Source organism: Anabas testudineus, chromosome 14, assembly GCF_900324465.2.
Source record: "Anabas testudineus chromosome 14, fAnaTes1.2, whole genome shotgun sequence".
Classification (NCBI taxonomy): domain Eukaryota; kingdom Metazoa; phylum Chordata; class Actinopteri; order Anabantiformes; family Anabantidae; genus Anabas; species Anabas testudineus.
The window spans coordinates 7,555,767-7,577,469 of record NC_046623.1 but is presented as its reverse complement, the minus strand read 5'-3'; the positions used below and the strand labels follow the sequence as shown (position 1 = coordinate 7,577,469).

General features: G+C 38.9%; 1 protein-coding gene across 2 annotated transcripts in view; it reads left to right on the top strand.

Moving 5' to 3' along the window:
* Positions 1 to 21,600, top strand: part of LOC113170295 (glutamate receptor 3-like) — a 57,911-nt gene extending 36,311 nt beyond the window's left edge. The window contains exons 10-16 of one of the 2 annotated variants that reach the window (XM_026372334.1): positions 1,281 to 1,487; positions 2,796 to 3,169; positions 5,595 to 5,793; positions 12,120 to 12,367; positions 18,202 to 18,316; positions 19,491 to 19,739; positions 19,919 to 21,600. In XM_026372334.1, the coding sequence (XP_026228119.1) occupies positions 1,281 to 1,487; positions 2,796 to 3,169; positions 5,595 to 5,793; positions 12,120 to 12,367; positions 18,202 to 18,316; positions 19,491 to 19,736 (1,389 nt within the window). In that variant the 3' untranslated portion in view covers positions 19,737 to 19,739; positions 19,919 to 21,600. Of the gene's footprint in view, positions 1 to 1,280; positions 1,488 to 2,795; positions 3,170 to 5,594; positions 5,794 to 12,119; positions 12,368 to 13,109; positions 13,225 to 18,201; positions 18,317 to 19,490; positions 19,740 to 19,918 lie in introns of both variants that reach the window. The other variant, XM_026372335.1, reaches the window with a different exon arrangement.
* The last annotated feature ends 103 nt before the right edge of the window (positions 21,601 to 21,703 follow it).

Sequence of the window (21,703 nt, the reverse complement as noted above, 5' to 3'; positions counted from 1 at the left end):
ATATCAGGCCCAAGTTTAGACCCAGTGTTAGTCAGACTAGGTATTGGCAGGTTAGCAATCATTAGCCATTTTTAGATGTAAGATAAGGTGCGCCTTATCTTACAATTAAAACCATGGCCTGTCCTTTCTTCTGGCTTTGCCTATTATGTTTTCATCTTAGGCAAATTCAGACTGTAATAGTCTCATTCTCATTTCAGTGTCTAGAACGTGTTATTTTCATGACCAGGCTACAAATATTCAGAGTGGGTGAAGAAAAACACAAACGTCGTGTCATCGCATTATTTTCTCACTTGACACATTTTTGATTTGAATAAAGACAACGCTTTATTTTGGACGCATCATAGTCATCTCATTAATGTCGTGTTGCTTTTGTTATGCTCCATAAAGAAAATGCCATATTTAATGAAAGACCACCCAGTTACTATAGGGTGTCACCATAAATCTGTCACTGCATACTCACTTGCATAACTTCATAGATGATTGCAGAATGGGTGAGAAGGTAAGGAAAGACTAGTTTAACAGCAGCAACAGAGGAAATCTACAGGGTTCGGTCTGAAGATGATTTATATAGTAAATAACCTCTGAAAAACATGTACATGCCTTATTATGAAACGAATGGGACTGTTGAATATTCCCATGGCAACTTTAGTTCATCTGAGTTTTAATGGCAAACATGTTTTGACATTGTAGAGGATGTTTTTAGTGCAATCCAAAACACAGAGATGATATGAAGTAGTCAAACATACATTCGAGACAACAAGCAGATTATTTTATTGTCATGAAACTGAATCCGTATGACATTTGTGTTGGTCATACACCTGGTCCTCCGATGTGGTCCACACACATTTGTGATGTCTTTAACCTGTCTGCTGCCACTGACATTTACTTCATGAACTGGAAGAGTGCTCCATTCAGCCTGTCCTGCCCCTTGTGCGACGCTGATGTACATCACACTCACAACCCCAGCCCATCGCCCATTTCCACAGATTTAGGTTTTGGACGAGGTTAGCATGAGGGAGCTCCAGTGTTCTGCTTTGCCTCATTTTATATATGTTCAATGCTTCGCTCCCCCTGCTGGCCTAGTCGGCCTTTTTACTCCAGCAGGGGCCCACTTTTTAAATCTGTTGTGTCTTTTTATGTCCTCCCACATCTGTTTGTTTGTTATTCCCGCATGTGTGCCTACTGCAGTACCAATTACGGCCTTGTGTGACCCATGAGGTCCGGCCGCTGTGGATGTGTGCTTTCTTTTCTGTGATTTTAAAATTATGTCTAATTAACAGGAAGCTCCATATGTGATGTACAAGAAAAACTTTATGCAGCTGGAGGGGAATGACAGATATGAAGGCTACTGTGTCGATTTAGCTTCAGAAATTGCAAAACATGTTGGGATAAAATATAAGCTCTCAATAGTTCCGGATGGGAAGTACGGAGCCAGAGACCCAGAGACCAAGACGTGGAACGGGATGGTGGGTGAATTGGTCTATGGGGTAAGTGTCAGTCAGAGTGTGTAACTCATAAGAGGAGGGGTAGGCTCTTTTATACGTAATCCTCAGATTTGTTCTTCTGTATTGTACAGAAGAAGAGATATTTATAAAGTAAACACAGTGACATATGTATTACAGTTATTAGATGCTATCACATTTTACCAGTTTTACTTTTAGTGAGGAAAGTAAAACTTCTTTCAATGGGAGCCGTTGGTGAAGAAGCCTTGTTAGATAGCATATTAGTGCTCTAAACATTTTGTACCCGATGATCCAAAGATAATAGTGATATCAATGCAGTCTGTCCGTGCAAAACAAATCCCATCAGATTTCAAGCAGAGACAAGGATATTTGGGTTGAGGTGCAGTGTACTGTGAGTGATTTCCAACTAGAAAATCAACTTGACTGGTTTTATGATGCTCACTCAGACTTGAACAGGCTTTAACAGGATGATTTGCATCTTTTATGAGACCTCAGCTGCTGAATGAATAATGTTAAAAATCTCACACGGCAGACTGAAAACTAAAAAATACATCTGCATTCAAGCAGTGCTCCAGCGCTGTTTTAACACCTGTTGTTTCTGCAGTTAGAAATATGGCGGTATTAATAGCGTACATGAACAGAGTTGTTCCCCTGTAGTAATTGAAATGGCCATGACAAGCACTCTGCTATATTTCTGTATCAACTCTGAATTTGTGTTGCCCTAAATTGGCCATTCAGATGTAAATGAACTCACACAAGAAAAAATAATGGGCTGCTGCAGCTCATCATTTTGTCTTAGTTATGAACCATCAAGGTTAAACGTCTGCGCATTTGTAAGTCAGTGTGGCCGAAGTACGACATCAGCGTATCTCACTGTAAAGTTTGCAGTGAGGTAAAAGCTGATGAGCGCGTCCGGGCGTTACAGAGGATCTGATGGAGGTGAATTTAACAGGCTTATTCACATTTCACGGACTGCTTACATAAGCACCTCCACCTCTGTCTTCCAACCCTCTGCTTGATTCATGGAGGAGATTTGTTTCGAGACAAAGACATTAGCCAACACAAATGCTGAGTGACTCATTTTCAAATGGCAGATCCCCTCTCACTGGCATTATCACAGGTCTGCTGTTCAGTATATTCTAGGCTGCTGAATTTCACTGTGTCCAATCTTATTAGTCTATAAATTCACTGTAAAGCAGAGTGCCTGAACATGTATATGCGATTGTGAGACAGTGTGAACTTGGTTGTTTGACTTCAGGTTTATCATTTGTTGGTTGCTGATTTATTCTTCAGTGAGACTAACTCCCTGTGTGCCTGTTCCTATTTTCACAGAGAGCTGACATAGCTGTGGCTCCTCTAACTATAACGTTGGTACGCGAGGAAGTGATAGACTTCTCCAAGCCATTCATGAGCTTGGGAATCTCCATTATGATTAAGAAGCCTCAAAAGTCCAAGCCTGGAGTGTTTTCCTTCCTGGACCCTCTGGCCTATGAAATTTGGATGTGCATAGTTTTTGCCTATATTGGTGTTAGTGTGGTGCTCTTCCTGGTGAGCCGTTTCAGCCCCTATGAGTGGCATCTGGACGAGAGCGATGAGGCCAAAGACCCTCAGAGCCCCCCTGACCCTCCAAACGACTTTGGGATTTTTAATAGCCTGTGGTTCTCTCTGGGCGCCTTCATGCAGCAAGGATGCGATATCTCACCAAGGTTGGTTATTGTGTTCATTCTCCACCACCTCTCAGCTGTCCCCATCATCTCTTTGCATTTTATAGTCCTAGACATACATTTCTACCCCTGCCATGGTGCATATAGGTTATTTTGAGCTTTGGTAATGCTGCTGTCCACATAACCTCATGCTTCACTTCACTGTACTTTCCTACCATTTCTTTCTCCCTCCATAAAAAAACTCACTCTACTGTGCATCCATTTGTTTTGGAGCTGCATGCTGGCAGTGATGCTTTGGCATCCACAAAATATCTTATATCCACCATGCTGAGGGCTGTAAAATGCACAGGGGTCATTACATTTCATTCCAAGCACCTGCTTGATTTTCTCATGACTCTTGGAGGGCTACCGCGTTTTTGCTGCATGTCACATTTTACGGTCGTCATCACTTGGTGCATATAATGCATTTTGTGGGGATAAACCATCATCAGCACCATCATTGTAATACAATACTATGACCATTCAGTCATTGCTTCCCATCATCCACCTCTTTTCATCACTGTTGTGGTGTCCTCTGACCTGTCCTTCAAGGATTTCTGCTTCTGATTCACTTTCTCCTGCGGTTTTGGAAGACTGTAGAGGAGCTGGTCGAAGAGCAATGGCAAAACATAATAAAAGTGCAAATAAAAGTGTTCTCCTACATTTGAATTAATCTGACATTAAATGGAGTATTTAGTGTTTTAACATTCATTCAGTGTATGTAGAGTTTTTAAGGAAATCCAAAAAATCAGCTAAAGTACAAAGCCAGTAAATGGCCTGTGCATCGAAATGACTTTTTACCGTCTCCATATTTTGGATGTTCAGCTACTTAGTGGGATGGCAGCGTGGTGAGTCGCTCTGTTAGCTGATCGGTTTTGAGACAAATGCATTTGACAGTTATAGTTTCTGATGCTGCTGGCTAATAATAAGATCAGGTCTTTATGTGAACAAATAGACCAATAGACAAAAAATGTGACCTTTGTATTTTTTTTGCAAAGAATGAGGATAACCATCATGTGTTCCTTGCAGATATCCATTTCAGAAAATGTAAAAAGAGACGGTTGTTGTTATTGAAGGTCACATTGTGCGTGAGGAAGAGACATGTCACCCCATGCAGCAGTCTGACTCACTGATGTGTTTTTAATAGTTTTTGAACAGTGGAGGTCTATGGTGAAAAAGGTATGGGACGTGTTGACAATAACAATAATATAGATGATTACTGTCATTAGCCTATTAATAGAAAATGCTCATTCACTTTTGCTAATCAGTGTCATATAGTTGTATTGTAAACAGCACCAGCTGTTTCCAGGTCCTGATAGTGACCAGAACAGAAAGTGTCTTCTCTGAGCTCTACAGCATTCATCACACCTTCCCTGGTCTCTAGAGCAGTTTAAGTGGCTACAACTTATCGCCTTTGGCTTGACCGCATTTAGACCAACCTATCTCAAGTAATTGACCTAAATGTGATGCTATTTTTGATCATTACAGTTTTGACAATAATATAACAAAACCTGCTTAGATTTAGTTTTGATTCAACATACTGTGGGCTAATGCAACTCTCAATGACAAATAAAACATCTTGAAAGCATTAACATGATATAGACACAAATGCCATGAAAATAATATACTGTATTAATTATATCTGCAGTGCAGTGGTGAAGGACACGTGTCCGTGTTTGAAAAGTGAAATATTACCTTCTGTGGAGTATATGATTGAGGAAGTTTGGGACAGCACCACAGAGAATGGTCTAATATCACAGTAGGAACCTGGGGTTGAACTGCAAGGTGCAGATTTGAAATCGGGGCCTTTACGCTGAAGTGAATACTGTGAAGAATTGGTTTAAGACCAGTGAGCAGGATGGAAATTTGTGTGTGACTCATCACTTATGGCACTTTTACTTCAGATTTGTTTTGCTGGAGAGTGGTTCATTTCACAATAGTGTGGTGACAAGATCAAACATCCAAAGAAAGGCCTGCAGACAACAACACACAGACTCCCTGGCACAAGAAAATACTTAGAGTTATGTCGAGGAGCTATGCTGTTAATGAAATAATTTAATGTTAATAAATAATTGATTGGTTGATTTTTTTTATTTTACAGACAACACACACAGTATGGTCAGGCTGTGCTGTCCTGTAATTAACCCAGGCTGCAGGATCTAGGCTGCAGTTTTTGCCTATGCGAGATAGTTGCTCACCTAAATTAGTTCCTAAAAGCTTCCTAAGGCGTATTATTGCTTTCAAAGATGTAATCAACTGTGCAGGCGGTTTAAGTAATGTTTCATCACTTAAATTAATACGCACATGTATGGAGCACCAGGGGCGTGTAAATAATAGAAGAAAATCATCTGACCCTCCTTCATCTCCTTATTTAGATCTGGACACACTACTCTCATGTCTCTCCGTCTGCTTTATTTCCTCCTCTCAGGTCTCTGTCCGGGCGTATTGTCGGAGGAGTGTGGTGGTTCTTCACACTCATCATCATCTCCTCCTACACAGCCAACCTGGCTGCCTTCCTCACCGTGGAGAGGATGGTTTCGCCGATAGAAAGTGCCGAGGACCTGGCCAAGCAGACAGAGATCGCCTATGGGACGTTAGACTCAGGCTCTACTAAGGAGTTCTTTAGGGTGAGTTCTTATCCGTGCTGTCAGTGCTCCGTGTAATGAGAACTGCTCTTACAAAGTTAACACACACACACACGCAAAAAAAAAAAAAAACTGGAGCTCTCTGGAGCTTTCTGTGGGTTTTGATGTATTACCTGCCAGGTAATACATTTAATAATCAAGTATAGAAGGTCTAGGGTTGTGTTTTCTCCCTGATACAGCACTAAAACACTACAATTGCACTTGATTAATTCAGGACATCAATAAAATAGTTTTGCAGCTTAAAGAAAATTACATGCATTTTAAAGTGATATAAATGATGGTTGCTGTGGTTGCTAGACGATCTTTAGGATGTATATTTAATATGAGCTCATATTAAAATGTCAGAGCAGGACATCAGTCCTACTTTGACTATCACTAAACCAAATGGTTGTTAGTAGGCCTTGGCCTGTTATAGTCCCGTTTGCCACTGCATTATGTCTACAAAACGTTTTTGTTTTTTTTTCTCATCTGTACACTTTCTGGCAACAGGAATAATTCAGGGACAATTATACTCCAACGTCCAACCATCTGTGAGTCGTAAACTAAACTCTGAGTAGCCTCACAGCACTTTCATTAATATGTAGATTAATTTCTATCTCCGCCACTGAAAAGTGCTGCCAAAGCAGTGGCGCAAACGCTCATCAAGGTCACACAGTGCATAAACGTCTCAGAATAATAATAATAATAAAAAAAAGCTAAGTCTGCAGCCTTAAAAACCCAAATAATTTAACGTCAATTAGCGTTGGCCATTTAGAAAAGCTGATAACACCTTCTGTAAGCATGTGTGTTTTTGGTAAGTTAATCATTTTGACACGTTGACACTCTGAATAGTCACCCCCCGTATCTCATTTGTTCCATGATTCATAAAGAAGGGAAATGACAGATCAGTCTGATTATCGGGCCAGTTCTGTCTGTGTGTTTGAAACTTTCAAGAAAAAACTTCCTAGTGCTACAAGATGTCATAATTACAATTTATAGGTCAAAGAAAAAAAAAACCTACTATCCCAGCAAAGGCACACTGTCCCTCTGAAATGGAAATGTCATTCACATCCTATGTCCAGCTCTGAGCTGTGGCTATTTTTAGTCTTCGTTGGTCTCTTGGTGTGATAGCTCCAAGTGAATCTGAGACATTTGATAAATACAAAGCCTGCATTCCTTTAGACTTGGAAATGATCAGGATGACACTGCTCAGTCCACAGGGAGTTATGAAGTTGCATCTTACCATCGCCAGTGAGATTTACACACTGGATTTAAATATGTTGAAATACAATAATGAAATAGGACAGAGCCAGTGAAACATAATCAAATTAAAGCATTCGCAGCTCTCAGGTGAAAAGATGATAAATATTTATCTTTGTGATGACTTGTATTCCTGTTAGTGCGTTTATCAGCACAATAGAGTTAAAGAGGTATAGAGGTATAATGTAATGTTTCTGCAAGGCAGCCCAATTATATTAGAAAGGCGTTCAAACAGAATGACATGATCTGCTGTGTGAAGCTGGAGAAATGGACCATGATCAGTGTGGAGGAGGACGTCCGCAACACACTGTCACTGCACTGCAGTGCTTTAAAACATTACTTAGACTCATAAAAAATGGGGCTGCTCAGTAAACGGCGAGCTGCAGCAGACTGTTTGTTACCACTGATTTTGAAACTTTCATCATATCAATTATGTGTTGAGGAGATTTAAGGGATGTGCAGTAGTCTTCTCCAAAATTGCGAAATAAATGTATTTAATAGAGCCCATTCTGTGTCTTGTAATATAGCTGGCAGGAATTATGTGGCCATTTTACCTTTTATTGTGTAATAAATCATAATAGACTCAATATTAAACTGAACACATTAAGTTTGTTGTATCCAGCACTGACTTCATGAGCTGATGTATCTGCCCTTGTGAGCTTTCACCAGAGCTTAAAGAATAAAGCAGGTAATATCACATCAAGACACAGTCTGCATCAAAAGAACAATAACATCTTGCAGAAAACAATGTCTAACTATAGTAATAAAGTACATTACTATAGTAATATAATAAGTAGTATATTAAAGTCTGCCAGTTTCTCTTTGTTTAAATTTACAGTGAGTAAAAATGAATTACAGGAAATCCAATCAAAACAACAATGGTAGAAGAAACCTGACTTCATTTGTTGACTTAATGTTTGATATTGTGAGTGATTGGCACATGTAGCAGTTCTAGTAAATCATATAATCTTTGACACATCAGTTATTTGTTAAAATTAGTATTTGTCATTCGTTATAAAAATTCAGACCATTCAATAAATTAATTTACCTCCTGGCGAATCAACACATTCAAAGCGGCTCCACGAGCCGCAGTTCTCCTCAGCGTATGTGCTATTCCATGATGGATTTGGCCGGCTGTGATTTGTCAAAGGTGCTACTGAGGAGATAATTGACAGGCGTGTTGTGACTTCTTCCTGAGTGACTAATAATTCAGCCTTTCTTCCTGCAAACTGGAAGTGAGGGAGCCATTCTGGGCAATGGCTATTGAAACCTTATGATGAAAAGCGAATGATTAATATGAGCTGTAAGTGGTCTTCACCTAGTTGGGATGAAACCGCCTCAGTACACACAATATATGACAATGACCAATAACAACCACTTTGCAAATGCAAATATATTTAATATTTAATACAAACTTAGTTCTCATTACTAAGTCTTATAGTTTAAGTTTTACAGCACCAGGGGATCGTGAGCACCAGTTTCCAATTTTTATGCAAAGCTAAGATAATTATATCCCACCCATAGCTTCATATTGACAGTACAAACATTGAACTCTGTGAAAGGAAATTAATAAGTCAAACTTTTCCTTTAATAGACATTTCTAACATCTAATTTTCAGGTCATGTTCACTCAGTGGTGCGAGGAATGTCAGATGTTTTATTTTAGTAGAAAGAGAGGCTGGGGAACAGATCTTAGAAAGTAGTGTGAGCTGCTGCTTTTTCATTCTTTTACAAAATTAAAGTGTGATAGACGAGCATAGTTACAGTGCTGCTAAATGAGCCACGCTATTATTTAGTTTGCTACTTTATTTATTTGTTTCTACTGATCATAAACATACAGTAAATGAGGTTTAATTATATACTTCACCATGCACGTAACTGACTAAAGAATTGCACGAAGATAAAAATAAAACACCAGAGTGATTGCACATGCTTTGTTTAGCCTGTCATCTCTGTTTTGGGCTGACAGCGTGACAGACGCACACAAAGGGCCGTGAATCACTCTCAGCGCCTCAGTGGCTGCTAGCTGGAAAAATCTGACTTTAGACCATGTTTTTCTAGATTAGATGAGGCGATAAACCCAAATTTCTTATTGATTTGACCTGTTAATATGTGATTGTGGTTACGTCAGTCACTAATGGAGAAGAATTTGTTGAGTAATTACTGTTTGTTAAGCCTTGACTGCTGAAGTGAGACGATTTCTCAGTGTGTTTATCAGTCTGACAGCATGAGCGGTTTCACAGATTTCAACACCGGCGACTAACCCGCTCCTGACAAGCATGCATCTTCATGTAACCCAGAAAAGAATTGCTGTTTTCACACTATGGTCTGGGCTGTCATCCGCTATTATTGTCATGTTAAGAGTGTTTACATGAACACTCAACTGAACTGAAATCGTGCATATGTCAAGAATGATTCACTCACTAGCCTGAACCCACAATCCATTACATCTCCGGTGAATTATTTATGTTGCCGTACACAACGTTGAGCGGACATGGTTTGTCAGTTCACTCTGATGTTTTCTTTGACTTTCACCTAACACATGTGATTTGGGACTGAGTCACACAACATGCAATCTGGATAAAACTGGTCAGACTTGATACGTCCTCTATATCAAATACTATGCACTAGACTGGTGAGTGCATAGAGACAATATAGCCTGGTTAGGGTTGAACAGTATATTCAGTAAAATGATCGATTTCCAGTTTCAATACAATGTGTGTTATAAACGAGAACTGTATGGCAGCACCAGTAACTACAAAATTAAAATTAAATGTCATATAAGTCATATACATGTCGGACAGATGTCATTTTCTCTGAGAACTTGTCCCGAGTTCTGACATCAGATGCCACACATTTCTACTTTCTGCCACATTATGAACTTGACCATAATGCCGTAAACATAATTCTGACAAGCAGCCCCTCGAGTGCATGTAAAATATAAAAATATAAAGTTTCAAACCAAAGTTTCCTCTCAGGCGCTTCTCCCTTTCCAAACTCAGAACAGAAGGTCACATTAGCCCAGTTTAATGCAGCGTCTCTATTTTTCCCCTCTATTGTAGACAGCTGTGTACTCTAGCTCCCCGGTGACCAGTGATCAGCCTCTCACTGGCCATTTTTAGCAGCACGCTGAGTGTCAGAGCAGGGCTGTGGTGTACGTGTCTGTTGCTGCTCCAGCTGGCAGCTGACTGGGCCACAGAGGTGAAGCCATCAGTCCCGGAGTGAGCAGGTCAAATGTGTTAGAGACACTGCCATTACAGAAGGGGCTGTACGCACAGTTTAACGACAAATATATCAACAAGGTGGTGTTAGGCATAAGGTATCTCACCATGTTTGAACAGATGACTGTGCAATAATAAGTGTCTGATAACGACCCAGTACAAAATATATTCCACTCTTTTTTGTACTGGACTGTTTTTATTATATGTGACAAACCCTATAGCGTATTTTTGAGAAAGAGCTCTTCTGTAGAAATAGACTAAAAACAGCCAGTAGTTCTTAATTTCCCTGATTGTGTGTTCATTTGGATGCAGACCAAAATGATGAAGACAATCTGTCAATTTGTTAGCCGCTTTTAAAAATGCACTCAAAGGCTTTTGGCTCTGCAGGAAGATAATGAAGCATTTGACTGAGACACCAAAGTACAATGACGAGATAAAACGATGAACCAGTCGATATGTTGTGCTTTTATATTTTAATCACTAATAAACTTTGGACAGTTAATTAAAAACTATGCACAACGTAAATATGTATGAAGCCATGACATAGCGTCTGGTTTCATCACTGGCTCAAGTCACTTTCCATCACGACATGTACTGTATGTGAAATCTGTGATTCAAGCTCCGCTTAAATATTCAGTGAAGAACATACAGTGCCATAGTTATTCATGTCTTGAGTCACTATTTTGAGCTGCTGTAGCATCATGCCGCACAGCATCTCATTATAAATACACTGATTCACACCTTTAAAAGTTACATGATAACATGAATGTGGAAGATGATTAATGTGATTTAATTAAAAAAAACATGATGACTGTGAGCTGCTGGTAGGAGCACAAACTGAGGAGGAGGAGGAGGAGATCAGGCCTGTCTGTTAATATTGATACTAAACATGGTCTGCAGTTTACTTCTGCTGAGCTGCCAGATTGTCAGCCTTCAGGCGGCTGGCATAAAGCCCACTACCTCTGCTGCACTGTTTGCATTTAAAGGCTAAACCCACAATTAGTCACAAGACGCAGGAAACTGGCAGCACACTGGCGTCTATCTGTTGTAATGTTTAAGCATATTTATCCTCTGGCCACACCCCAAACTGTGATGTCACAGCAGGTGACAGGTGACTGAAACCACACCTAGTTGATGAAAACATCACTAGTTGGGACGCGGCCATGAAGTGCAGGAGCCGATTTTACCCATGCAACTGAGTGACGCATTAAAGTAAAAAGAATTTTTCTTTTTATATAACAGAATTTATTGTCATGTTTGTTGTTGAACAATTTTTCCTCATCCCACATTTATACTCTACGATTTTATTTTTCCCTTTAGGGGATTTGTTGTAAAATTAAGCAAAAGAAAAAAAAGAAAATGCAACAAAAAACACGAAAAAGATTGTGGGAGCAGTCAGTTTGGAGAAACAAAATAGATATCAGTCTTTAATGTTGCTATTTATTCAATTTGTTCTCTCCAGAGAGGGCATCTGAAGGACTACTAACTAGTCTGTTTATTCATTTGGTGGAAGAAATGAATCAAGAAGTCTTGATGTCAAAATAGTCATAAATATGCCATTTTGAAAATAATGTTTAATGACAAAACATTCAGCCCTCTCCCCATCATAGTATCTTCCCTGCAGCTTAGCTAACCATCTTCTGTCTTTAACTCTACACCCAAATCACACAGAGTGCTATTGATCTTCTCATGTCTCAGACAGTCACTAATCACATGTCTCAAAATGCTTGACTCCCTTATCTCAAACCCACAGTGGCTCATTATCGATGTTTTTCACTGTTGCTGGTGTTTTATATTAAGTGTATAACTAAACAGTTTGTGTCTTTTTTCTCTGTGTCCTCAAATGCAGCGCTCCAAAATAGCAGTTTATGAGAAAATGTGGTCATACATGAAATCTGCAGAACCCTCAGTGTTTGCCAAGACAACACCAGACGGGGTTGCCCGGGTACGAAAGTCGAAGGGCAAGTTCGCCTTTCTTCTCGAATCCACTATGAACGAGTACATAGAGCAGCGGAAACCATGTGACACCATGAAAGTGGGCGGCAACCTCGACTCTAAGGGCTATGGTGTGGCTACACCGAAAGGCTCTGCATTAAGGTGGGTGGGATAATATAACAATATCTCCTATGTTGTTATAGTATTCCACCTACCCTGATGTCTCCTTTTGTCATTCTCTTCTTCCTCACTCCTTAATTCTTCTTTTTTTTTTCCAAGTGCATCAATGAGTGAAGAGTGTTATGAGTTATTTGAATTGAATCAGCACATTTGGCCATTTTCAGTTCTGTCCTATGTACCTGGTTTGTGTCTGTTTCTTTCTTCTTTCTCTTAAGGTTATTGGTATACTAGTCACACTCAGTAAATCCATTTGAATGTCGATGTGTCACCTTGCCCCAACCTTTGTTTGTTTTGCTTTTTTCTCCCTCCCACCTCTCCTCCCCTCCTGGTTTCTGTGGTGCCCTTATGCATTGCTTCTAATCAAACACTGGAATTTATCTGTACTTAATTTGCTAGTTAAAATGCTGGTCTGTCACTTGTGATGAATGTTAAGCTGCATGCTGGATGTTCCTCTTTCTAATTCAACAATGACAGAATGTCCCCATCCCGCACACTTCAGTTACAAGCAATGTAACCCTCCATGCCACCTCTCTAATATTTAACATTTTCTTTGCTGTAAAAATGCTTCTTACCGTTCCACACTAGTGAAATTCTTTACCAATTTGTCCTTTCCGTGCTCCCCCTATGAACTATTGATATTTACCGCTATATTTTACTAATATTCTATATTAGATTTCTCACGGACCTGTTCATTTTCTTACAAGTTATGTTTTATCGTTTCAAGAAATGCTGTTAACCTGGCAGTGTTAAAACTGAATGAGCAAGGCCTCTTGGACAAATTGAAAAACAAATGGTGGTACGACAAGGGAGAGTGCGGCAGCGGGGGAGGTGACTCTAAGGTCAGCCTCAATGTCACCAAAGTCGGGTATCCTAGAACAGAGTAATCGGCAAGACTGTCGTCACTGACTGTAGTCTTTGGGCCCAAGTACCTGTTAATGTTTAGTTACTGATAAGCAGTTACTGTTTTTCCATTGTTATTGAGCAACTGTGATCAACTGGGAACCCTTTACTTGGCTAATGGAATAGGAAAAAGATAAACCACGAAGGGATACAGAGCAGAACAAATACAATCAAAATGTGCTAGGGACAGAGAATAGTTGTTCCTGTGTTATTTTGACCTGTGGTTATGAAAGCCAGAAACCATCTTTTCCTCTGGTTTTTATATCTACGGGCCAATGTGAAGGTTTATATATGTCCTCATATGTGGCTTTTAAAGTAATGGCACAAAAGATCTGTAAGCAATCAGCACGTCCAAACTGAACGATGTATGCACTCTCCAGTCTGCCGCCTGGGCGTTAGGGCAGCACGGGGAACAGCGTTGTCTTGAGGGGACTAAGCATCACAGGCAAACGTGAGAATTCTAATGACTAAGTGACAACTAACGGTCCAAACTTTTCTGTCCAACATCCTCTCAACGAAATCCAGCGTAAGACTGACAGAACCCTTTGGTTGGTCTTGATCCAAGGCCAGTCAAAGTGAAAGTCCATGGCCACCCTGACCTGGTAAACCCTGCAGTAGAAGAATGTAAGAGATGACCAGGGGCTCCATTTATAAGAGGATTTGATTTGAAACATATTTTTTTTCTTATGTTTTTTGATATATATATATATATATATATATATATATAGTGTTTCAACACACAACATGCAAGTAAGTAAATATAGTAAATATACAATCAGATCTTAAAGTGAGACTATGCAACTTTCACTAAACAGCAGCCACTGTGGAAACAAGTCAAATGTGCATCTCTAATTTTCTCAATCACAGTCCAACTAGAGCACAAATACAGGGATACTAAAGACAGTGAGCTGACAGTTCAGTAAACGCTGTAGCAGTAACCTGAATACTGAAACTACTTTTCAATTCAATTCAGTTTTATTTGTATAGAGCCAAATCACAGCAGACGTAAATAGAGGAGAGGAGCTCAGTGTATCAGTAGAGGTCCCCCAGCAGACTAACCTATAGAGATGATTCTGAGTCGTCTGAGCCATATCTAACTACAAGCTTTATAAAAAAAGGAAGGTTTTAAGCCCAGTCTTAAATGTAACAGGACTGAGTTGTATCGCAATAGATGGAACTTTTCATATGTAAGAGGAAGATTGTTTTATATTGTCTAAGAGTTACATAGTCTCTCATAGAAGATGAGTTAAAAATATAGTCAAATGTGCTTTTTCCCAGCGTCTCCGCTTGTCTTCTAGCAAAATAGGTCTGTACTCAAACTATTTCAGAGCAAATCATTTCAAGCTCAGCTCTGCAGAGGAGTCAGGACCTTTTTCCAAATCAACATCTATAAAATATTTACGTTGCTGGTGAGTTTTTTCAATCAAATCTGCTGTAAAGCCTTTCTATAAATGAGGCCCCTGGTCTTGTGTTTCAGACATCAGGGCGCAGTGAAAGCCCTACTGTGGATCCATCCCTGCCTCTGCTCTTCAGCTTCAGCCTCATGACCACAGTACTCTTAGCATATTGTGAGAGAAGAAAAAGGGCAAACTTTGTTGTTATTGACTGTAGTCATTCATTCCTGAGTGAGCAGGAAATGGATACTAGCAGTGGGATAACACAAAGACACCGTCTCCTCTCGCTGCCAATTTGCCTCGATCCCTTGGTTAGACAGAGAATTGGATCAGTGTAACAGTATTACGTCTGACTGCCACATGTCTCTGCCCTTATTTCACTTTCAGAAATGCATGTGTTGATAATTTAACAATGGGAACGGAAATATATTGTATGTAACTACCACTGGCAAAATATGGCATTTCCAATAGAACAGAAAAATCCAACAATCTTATCAGTGTGCTGCTGAAATCAAATATATCATTAATGTGCAATTAACAGAAATTAAAACACTTTTATATTGAAGCACTGTCACTCAAACCAAAGCAAAACCACAAGCAGAAAATGAAAGTGACAGATGTCTGCAGGTACTTTCATAAATCAAATCTGGATGATATAAACACTTAAATCCTAGCGAGTGATTCAAGTTTCTACTGTGTGGTGTTTCTTTAATTTGACAGCATACAGTATGTGGTTTATGTTTCGATTTTGTCTCATCAGAGTCAGTATTGTGCATGGGTCGTTCGCGCTGTGAGTTATTTTGTGCGGTTGTGAATGTTTTTTTTTCGATACTGTTGTCCTGTTTTACAGAAAGGGTGAAGGGTAAAGGTCTGATGTGACTTAAATCAGAGCAGAAACTTGTCCTTTATAAAAAAAAGACTCAGAACAGCTGCAGTGGGTGGACACAATAAACGTAACACCTGTACAACAATAAATACTTCATCTGTGAACCCCCTGGGAGAATAAAGGCACATTTGATAATTAAACATACCACACCACATTTGCAGATTTGAATGAAACCTGATTGTGTCCAGTATGTTAAAGATTAATGTCAGTGGTGTGTTTATATATGTATTTATTGTGAATGCTTTTCCTCCTCAATCCCTCTATATGAAAAGTGAGCTGGTGACACATGTACTCTCATAACACAGGGGGTATACATTTATAGTTTTGTTTTATGTTTTACTTGTTTGAGTTCAGTTAAATCAGAAATTTGAAACAGATTACAGTGTTTGTTTTGTGTCTGATCCTAATCCAACTGTAACTGACAATAGAGAAAAATACTATAATGCTGCAATTTTATGTCTGGAACAAAATAATTACAAACCTAAGCTACTTAGGGACTTAGGAAGGGAAGCATGTGCAGGTTTTTATTTCCTGTTTCTTAACACATGATGTTTTTGGCAAATGTCTCTTTAAAATAGCCCTTTAACTATGTAACCATGTCTGCCCCCACCATGATTTCCCTTAGGTCTCAGCGGGGATAATGACTTATGAATTATGTAGTTCTGTGCTCTTTAAATTTACATATTACTTATTTTTCTTTATAACTGCAAAGGCATGAAGACTCCAGTCTATAACTAAACATCCAGCTTAGTCCTTCAAGCTGTTGCTGTAAGATGTTTCTATGTAAAAAAAAAATAACAGAACACGTAGCTATAAGGAGATATAGGGAAAGTTTTTGAAACTGTGAACCTGCACAGTGCACTTCATTATAGTATTTAAAAGTCCATGGCCACCACCTGGTGGTGTATTTGCAAGTCTTTATGTGAGAACCAGCAGGTTGCTGCAATTGAGAAATACACATACATGCATGTAAACATGTGTGTTTTTAGGATTAACAATTTAAGAAGAGTGTCTTTGCTTTTATTGTAACATAAATTAAAAAGCTCAGTCGATTGAGTAGCTCAACCTAAATCCAGAATGCTGTGGAACAGGACATCATCCAATCACAGTGTTATTTTCTTAACGTGCCCCAGTTATTTGTGACTTGTGACTAAAAATGTATAAACTGCGGGACATAAATTGCATAAATCCAGTCAAATGTTCTTCTGTGTGGGAAGGTTAAAGTTTGGATCTGCTACAGAGCGGTGCCTCGTTTAGCGACGTCAGTGCTGTCAAACAGGCTTTAAGGTTAAACGTCTGGGTTGAAGGACCCCTTACCTTCTCTCTTTGTTGAGGAAGTCATGTCTTGTTTGGACACACTGAAGGCTCAGTGTAGTGTGGTGCCCTTGCACAGACTCATCTTTTAAAAGTGTTTATATTTTTGCTCTCGAATGGATGAAAACAGCTTTTTCCGGTTTGGTTAAGCTAAAATGGATCACGAGAACACAAAGCTTAAGCATCTAAAAGGTGTCGGTTAACACAGCTACAGACGACTGAATGTGGAGTCAAACGGCTTTAGTCAATAAACCTCTGCCAAGAAAAGTGAAAAGGCGGAAACAGCGAGTAGTGAAACTGAGTCTGCACCAGTGGAAAAGAGATTTGAAATTCTGTTCCTTGGTGTAATTGTTGGAGCTGATCTGTGTTATGTGTCAATTATAGTTGACTGGTGCATTTAATGCATCCAGTTTCTGCTTTTTGAGGGTACTCGGACAAGCAAAATCATCACAACTTTACCTTTCAAAGAGCTCTGACTGGAGAACAGGACTGCAAGTCATTCACTTCACATCATGCATGACATTTCAGTTATTTATTTATTTATTTATTGTATGACTCATCACTCACAAATCATGATTTGAATTCTATCGAACGCACCAGGAACACAGTGGTGAATGCAATATATTTGGTGATGTTGGATTACGAACACGGATCTTTTTTTCTGAAAGGAAATAAGCCTAGAGATCTAGCAGTCGAGAAAACTGAGCATAATGTCTTGCAAAACAAAAGCCCCTAAGCTCTGATCCTCCTCAGCAGAGATTTGGTTCAGAAAAGGTGTAGATGTTCTTTAGCTCGTGATCTGCACGTGTAGCCAGAACAACAGCAGCAAAACATATTGATAAACCTAATAAAAAACAGAAGATTTAAAGGGGTCCTTTTGTGAGACATTAATCTCTAATAGCTGTTTGTGAAATTGGTCTGCTGTTAGTCAAGAAAGGGTTCCTGTCAGATCCACCTTGCTAAACATCAAAAAGGCTGCCCATAGCAAAACCAATGCCCTTAGCAATTACTGCCTCTGTTTTCTTTCATCCTGTGAGAGCTATGCAGCAGCTGCTTTATTCTGCAAGTTCAAATCTTTTCTCTTGTTGTGATCAGTGTGTGCCGATTACTCAAAGTGATATAGGTGGGGTCTGGCACGCTAGGGTAGTCATGGATTATGAAAGGTCATATATATATCTATATACTGTAGTGTTGCTTGCTATCTATGATGTGTTGGCCAGGACCCTGCTCTATCGCTTTGCACAGCATAAAGTAGTTTAAAAAAAGTTGAATAACATAAAATAACATAATAAAATGTTATTTATGTTATTTCCCACGTGAAGAACTCCTGTAAACCTTGCAGTATTGAAACTCAGTGAACAAGGCATCTTAGACAAGCTGAAAAACAAATGGTGGTACGATAAGGGTGAATGTGGAACCAAGGACTCTGGAAGTAAGGTCAGTCGCTGCAGGTCTTTTTATACTGATTGCAAAATGCATTTTGACCTAACTGTTCATATGCAAACATCTAAAGCATACATTCTTTCAGACATCTTAGTCATGACGTGATATATCTGAATATTTGTTTGTCTGCCTTCAGAATAACAACTAAAGACTAGATCTCCTTAACACATAGTCTAATTTATCTACACTCTGATCATGATTCATCGCATTAACATGACTTCATCACTATTGTATGTAGACGATTTAAGATTTTTAAAATTGCAGCATGATTACACACTACCTCTATTCATACCATAAAATTTTGAAAAGTTGAATCATAGAATTGTAACCATTATACTGCTATTTTGTCCCTGTGGAGTTAAGTCGTGTTGCCATTGATGCTCATAGTCATTTGTATGCAAACTGTGCATATTATGACCAGATTACATGACCGGCAAGTTTCCCAAAGGCATCGTTATTCTGACAAAGCCAAAACTGACCTTTAAATACCATCTGAGTGCAAAATGGTCAAATGCTATTTAACAGTCATGTCTCATAGATGGAATGTCAGAGTAAGGATCATTTTCTCCATATTTAATTAATCGAAAGAAGGTTAACCTTACCTTTTAAATAAAAAAAAAGAGAAACATTTGCCATTAGGATGACAGAATGTCTTACATGGTTATGATGCAGATGGTAGAACTCATGAGTTCATGTCAATATTACTGTTTGGCTTTTAATAGCAGCAAAATGGTTCAATTCACCCTCCACAGCTTGTCACTTTGATTGTACAAATGCAGTGTGTTGAAGTTGAACAGCTACAGTATGATAGTGAATCAAGGGTTTAATCTGTAGACCTGTACGACCACGACCGCCTTCCTTTAGAGGTGGTCTCGTAAAGAGACCATAAAGCAGGGTAGTTAGCAGCTCTCTCTACATTCACCTTTCCAGCTCTTTAGAGTAGAAATAACTTGAGAAGAGGAAAAACCTGTTCCAATTTATCTCACTCACAAACTAAATTAAGCAACGATACCTCAGAGGGTTTCTAGACACAATTAGCATTCTGCTCAAAGCTTCTGTTTAGTCATAGTGTAGCAGGATGTACATGTAGATTGGTGTGTATATTGTTTGAGGTCAGCCTCAGGGTGCCAGTTTAAAAAGTCTTAATGGTGGTCTTTACCTCCCCCAGGACAAGACAAGTGCACTAAGTTTGAGCAACGTGGCAGGAGTCTTCTATATTCTGGTTGGAGGGCTTGGCCTGGCTATGACTGTGGCTTTGATAGAGTTCTGCTATAAGTCACGGCAAGAAACCAAAAGACTGAAGCTGGCAAAGAATGCCCAAAACTTTAAGCCAGCCCCTCCGGCAAACACCCAGAATTTTGCCACGTACCGTGAAGGCTACAATGTGTACGGGACAGAGAGTGTTAAAATCTAGAGGGTGAGTAGGTCCTTTATTACTGCTTTAATTTAAACATATATTATACTGTAAAACAACAAAAGTTAGTTGAATTAATTTATTAAATTCAAACCTAAAACGATTGAGTGTAGTCGCTACTAAATGTATTTCAAACATTTGATTTGATACCAACCCCTTGCGCATCTCTTTGCTTTGCGCAGATGAAATGTGTCGATTCTCACTGGTGCATCTGGATGGAAACAGCTGCTCTGTGTGACCCTGACACCCGGAGGCTGGCATCTTGGAGGCAACAGCCTCCTTTGTCATCAGCTTGCACAGAAGCCTACAAAGTCAACAAGTGCTCATACTGGGTTGTGAGGCCCGTCACACTAACAGAGGGCAAAGACACAACAGGGCTTTTACTTCTGGAAACATGGGATTTGCCTCTTGTAGTGCCTTATGGAGCATTTCGGCGTCATGGCAAGGCAATTCAAATTTAAATAACTTAAAAAAGAAGAATCTGTGGAACTAGGGCATAACATTGCTTCAAATGACAATTAGATGAGCTGTTGTAATTTCGGTGGTTTTCTATTTGAGAGAAAAAAGCCATGATTTGCAATTAAAACATCCTGGAGTACTGGAGTAAGACATGGGAATCCTTTATGGACATATTTTTGTGGTGAAATCTTAAGTTAGATAAATGTTATATTTAGTGAAGTAAAGTCATTTTCTTGTTTTACTATAAGAATATTTTCAGTGTCATAATATTTAGGACAAGCATCAATCAATAGGGTTAAGTATCAGTAAAACAGATTTCACTGTACCCCAGTCTTTACTTAGAAAATACCAATAATATGAAACTAGTGGTCATCTGAAACTGCTTAGGTGGTGTTACTGTCAAAGCCTGTTGGACATCATACAAACGGACTCTGTTTTCACTTAGATGCTTGTTTTAAATCAACCATGTGAGACTGCATTTGTTTAAACTGCCACAATTTTGAAACAAGACCATTTTTTATTGAAATGATAATCACTTTGTGCCATACTGTTGAAATCAAAAGAATTGTTGCTCCTTTAGAGACTAGGACAGTGACTCCTTTTTATGTAACAGCATATGAAAATTGTTTAACTGAGCATATGTTTTACACTTTGTACACACTTAGAAGCTGTTCCCATGTAAATGCAGCATCTGCAGCTGTGAATCTCAACAGTTTTTTTTTTTTTTTTTTTTGGTAAATGAAAACACACCATAGCTTCTTTGGTTGTGATAAGCTTTCTGTGTCTATGCAGTATGCAGAAGGTTAGCTGTACATTGAAGAAAGAGCTACGAATAAAACACGTTTGTTTGTAAAAGCAAACCTTTTATAAACTGAAGAAAAAAAACCTGAAATGCTACAAACCATGTATGCATACTTTTGTTTAGTATATCAGACTTTCTCATCCTTTTCTCCCCAGATGAAGTGCATGTGAATTTGGTGATAGTTTTAATCAAACTGCAACAAAGGACCCTGGTTTAGTTAGTGTCCGATAATGACATTCGATTCCAGTTTGAAGTTTTTCCAGTTTATTTGTAACAGTAACTCAACCAAGAGAGTTGCATGTATGGACACAATGAACCTCTATAGAGAGGTCATGTACAAAGGATTTTATTACATTTCCTTAATAAAAGCAGGTTTATATTCACCTTTTAGACGTTCATCTTTTTTACATGTAAAAATAAATTACATACGTAATGTCACTGTGAATGTTGGACAAAGCTATTTTGTCAAAGGATCATTTTTACCCATTAAAAACAATCGTCTGTCATTGATGAATCTCAGAATTTGTTTGCTCTATCGCAGGTTTACTTCACATCAAAACATATTAGTAACTTCTACAGAGAAGCTGTTGAATGAACAAATAGGGTTTGACTGCAGCAGTGTTTGTATGGAAACCCGCTTGTGCCAAAAATAGAAAAATGTAAAAAAAAATAGGACAGAAATGATGAAAAGAATTATTTACAGCAA